This window comes from Salvelinus sp. IW2-2015, unplaced genomic scaffold (genome assembly GCF_002910315.2).
Source record: "Salvelinus sp. IW2-2015 unplaced genomic scaffold, ASM291031v2 Un_scaffold13381, whole genome shotgun sequence".
Taxonomy (NCBI): domain Eukaryota; kingdom Metazoa; phylum Chordata; class Actinopteri; order Salmoniformes; family Salmonidae; genus Salvelinus; species Salvelinus sp. IW2-2015.
Window position 1 is genome coordinate 1 of NW_019954637.1, and position 1,674 is coordinate 1,674.

The 1,674-nt window shown below is 44.8% G+C and overlaps 1 protein-coding gene across 1 annotated transcript; it reads right to left on the reverse strand.

Moving 5' to 3' along the window:
* Nucleotides 1–3: 3 nt before the first annotated feature.
* Nucleotides 4–989, reverse strand: LOC112080230 (aquaporin-8; the record flags this gene model as incomplete). The annotated part of the gene is made up of 2 exons (XM_024145977.2): nt 683–989; nt 4–121 (listed from the first exon to the last, which is right to left on the reverse strand). Coding segments are annotated over exons 1-2 (411 nt in total), but the record flags the coding sequence as incomplete, so codon positions are not given.
* Between the last annotated feature and the right edge of the window lie 685 nt (nt 990–1,674).

Here is a 1,674-nt window from a genome sequence, read left to right on the forward strand (position 1 = left end):
TAGTCCTGCCCCTATCATCCCTCCACACAGCTGAGCCAGTATGTAGGGGACCAGCAGTATGATGTTGAGACCCCCGATCAGAAACACAGACACAGACACTGCTGGGTTGAAGTGCCCCCCACTGCAGAGAGAGACATGGAAGAATTGAATTACCCTAATACATTTGAATTAAGTTATTTTATTTTAAACAGTTCACAATAGTTTTTTATATGAGGCACATCCTTTAGAAAACAAAACAWACTATTTTAAATATAGAGGCATGTAGCAACAATAAAACCATAATAAGAAAAAATGCTGATGTAGATTGCCTCATCAAAATGGTACAAGTGTGATTTWAAAATTCTGTTGTGCATTTTAATGATCTATTGTAGRCTACTTTGAAAGCACAGTCATAAAACTTCAAGTCAATGCYGATCAACAGATCCATTACAATTCTTYGTTTTYGCAATGCTTTTTTGCAATCTGTTACACATCAACATACTGCATGTTGAAAGCCTARGAACAGACTCTTCTGYTGCTCTGCTAACATTTGAAAACCTGAGCATCAACTTCCCAGCTAGTCCCAAAACCTATACCATGTCATGGCCAGAAAAGTTGGCTATACAGCACAAACAGATCTAGGACCAGGTTATCACCTTCCAGCCTCTCACCACCCACCCCCAGAGGGGCTCCCCAGCCTTACCTGATCTCCCCCAGCACGGCGATGACGATGCCCAGGGCCAGGCCGTGTGCCAGGGCCGGCTGCAGCCTCCCGGTGCCCTCCGTGTTCTCGATCACAGACAGACACCCCACAAAGATAAACAGAGATGAACCCAGCAGCTCTGCCAGACAGGGCTGGATATAACGTTCGAACGCATCCCTGAACGGCTTGGTACCGCTGTTTCCATCTGTGGCTGGATCTGGACCTTTCCCCTCTGGCTGGATCACATTGATGTCCAGGTCCCAGAGCTCGGTCTTAGACTCATAGAGAGCCATGGTGTTGGGTTAGACTGTGTGAGACTGGAAACAGCCCATGGGTTGTTAGTGCTCTTAAGTCTAGAGGTTACGCAACAGTGCTGATAAGGAATAAGAAGGGAGGAGGAGGGGTGAGGTGGATGAGGAGGAGGGAGGTGGAGGAATGGGAGGAGGAGGGGTGAGGTGGATGAGGAGGAGGGAGGTGGAGGAATGGGAGGAGGAGGTGGAGGGCCGAAGACAAGGAGGGAAGTGGAGGTGAGGGGCGATTTAACTGATGTGTAGCACATTAGGCTCACTTATGGGCTGCACTTCTATTGTATTTTAGGCACATAGCTCTATCTGCAGAAGCGTGGTTTCTGATCCTGTATTCTAACTGCATAAATGTAATATTGAAATGTAAGGCTATTCATTTCAGGGCAACTAGTAATTCATAATACATATTCATAATAACAGTCATGGGAAATAATTTTTGATTGATTTATTGCATTTCTTATCATCCAAAGTTCTGACAAGTATGTTTGAAGTTAAACGCAAAAGTCATGATGGGTATTATATTTAACGGTAATCACTTTAAAGCGAAAATTTATCTGAAGCTTTCTTGGGCATTTTGTCTCATCGTTTGATGATTCATGGTAGGGGCAATTTCTCTGCCTAGCTCATCTGGACATTCCAAAAATAACTTATCAACTTCCCGCCTCCACTATCTTCACACCACCTCCG